The sequence below is a fragment of the Echinops telfairi genome, unplaced genomic scaffold (genome assembly GCF_000313985.2).
Source record: "Echinops telfairi isolate 266 unplaced genomic scaffold, ASM31398v2 ScPeMD7_7416;HRSCAF=8454, whole genome shotgun sequence".
Classification (NCBI taxonomy): Eukaryota; Metazoa; Chordata; class Mammalia; order Afrosoricida; family Tenrecidae; genus Echinops; species Echinops telfairi.
This window is the reverse complement of record NW_022111316.1, coordinates 1,113,504-1,115,191: the sequence shown is the minus strand read 5'-3', so window position 1 is coordinate 1,115,191 and position 1,688 is coordinate 1,113,504. Positions and strand designations below refer to the sequence as shown.

Sequence of the window (1,688 nt, the reverse complement as noted above, 5' to 3'; positions counted from 1 at the left end):
ACGAGATGTTCCCCTTCCACCTGCCCTATTTCTTATTGCCCCTCCACGTTGGGCATTCTTGGAAAGCCTGTCCTTGCCTCACCCCATTACCCGGGAAGTTCAGCGGGGCTTGGGGGGCTCACGGCAGAGGCAGCTGGGGGCTCTCCCCACTAGCCCCTGTCGCACCAGCCTGACTTCCTGGAGACCAAACCACAAGCAGAACAGCACGGAGGCGTGTGAGCCACTCGCAACGCAGGCTGGGTCGGTCACAGGCGCTCAAGAGAAAAAGCAGCTGAGACACACACATCGCGGGAGCAGCCCGGGCGGGACGGGCGAGCGGGCAATGGCGCTCTGTCCACCGTGGGCCTAGGATGGCACTGCCCACTGGTGAACACGCCTAACCACCAGGATGGCCCCTGGCATGTGGCTCTTCTTCATGATGGTGGGCCGGCTGATGGCAGCCCTCGCAGGTACGGTACCCCTTCCTCCCTCCCCCTCTTGCCACCCTCTCACAGTGGAGGCCCTGCCCTCTTGGCCCACTTTGGGGTCATGCTTTCACCCACTCCTTTCTGGACGCTTTTAGCCAAGGCCGTGCCCTGATGTTTTGGGGTGAGGTGGGATCCAGCCGTGCCGACAGCAGCTGTGACTCTGAGAGGGATCAGGAGCCCCCTCGGGGGCCAGGGGCCGTGCCAAGGGCTCAGATGTCCATTTCTACGAGGCCTCCTGTGGGAGAGGTGGCACGGGCACATGCTGTCCCGGCCATGGGTTCAGGAGTCTGAGCAGGAGGACGCCTCCCACCTAGAGGCCCAGGGACTCTCCCCAGCCCCCTGAATTCTCCCTTTTCCCAGGAGGGAACCATGTACTGTCCAGGGAGGACCCCCAGCAACTGTAGTCCACCCCAAACTCCAGGTGTGTGTCCCTCTGGGGGCTACAGCACAGCCAGAGGGGGGTAGTTTAGGGCACAGTCTTGCGCCCTCTTCCCCTTCCAAACCCTGACTCCCCCGGGAGCTCAGAGCCCAGCAGAAAGCTGGGGAAGGCGAACAGTGTCCGGCCATTTTGACTCTCCCGGAGAACCGTTATCGATTTCATTATTGAACGCTTCCCTTGCAGTTTGGGTGAGAGCGATCGGAGCACACTTGTTCCCTAGTCAACAGTTCACCCCCATCTTGTTTGTTGTAGTTCCCTCAAGGCGACCACACTCTTCCCACCTCCTCCTGGACCCTCTGTTTCCATTTGTCCATCCTTCCTGCCCGGCTGTGATTCTGGGGCAAATGCTGTCCTGCTGGGCTGGCAGGGCTGACTGTTCGGAAGCAGGTCTTCGTTCCGGGCATCACCATGCCCTTTATAGCCATGTCTAGTGCTTGACTGAAAGTGGATCCCTGGGGATGGGCTCAGTTCCAGGCTTGAAGGGGGTTTCAGGGCCATCATCTTGGGGAGTTCCACCCGTCTCTATCAGACTGACAAATAGGATCTTTTTTTTACGACAGTGAGTTTTGCTCTGCATTTTTATTTCTCCCACTGCCTCCACCACCCACTGCCATCGCATGGCTGCCGACTCACAGTGACCCAGGGTAGAGCCACCCTGTGGGCTCTGGGACGGTAACTCTTGAAGGAGTCTTGGGGGCCCTGCCATCACTAGCTGCAGTCCGCGGTGGTAGCGGGGCCCCAGCTAGTTCTCCTGGCCGCGGGGCGGTGGAGTTCTCCGTGGC

At 60.2% G+C, this 1,688-nt stretch overlaps 1 protein-coding gene across 1 annotated transcript in view; it reads left to right on the top strand.

Moving 5' to 3' along the window:
- Positions 1 to 388: 388 nt before the first annotated feature.
- The window catches only part of CD6 (CD6 molecule), a 39,580-nt gene continuing 38,280 nt past the window's right edge, over positions 389 to 1,688 (top strand). The window contains exon 1 of the mRNA XM_013007808.2: positions 389 to 449. Within this exon, the coding sequence (XP_012863262.1) occupies positions 389 to 449 (61 nt within the window). The remainder of the gene's footprint in view (positions 450 to 1,688) is intronic.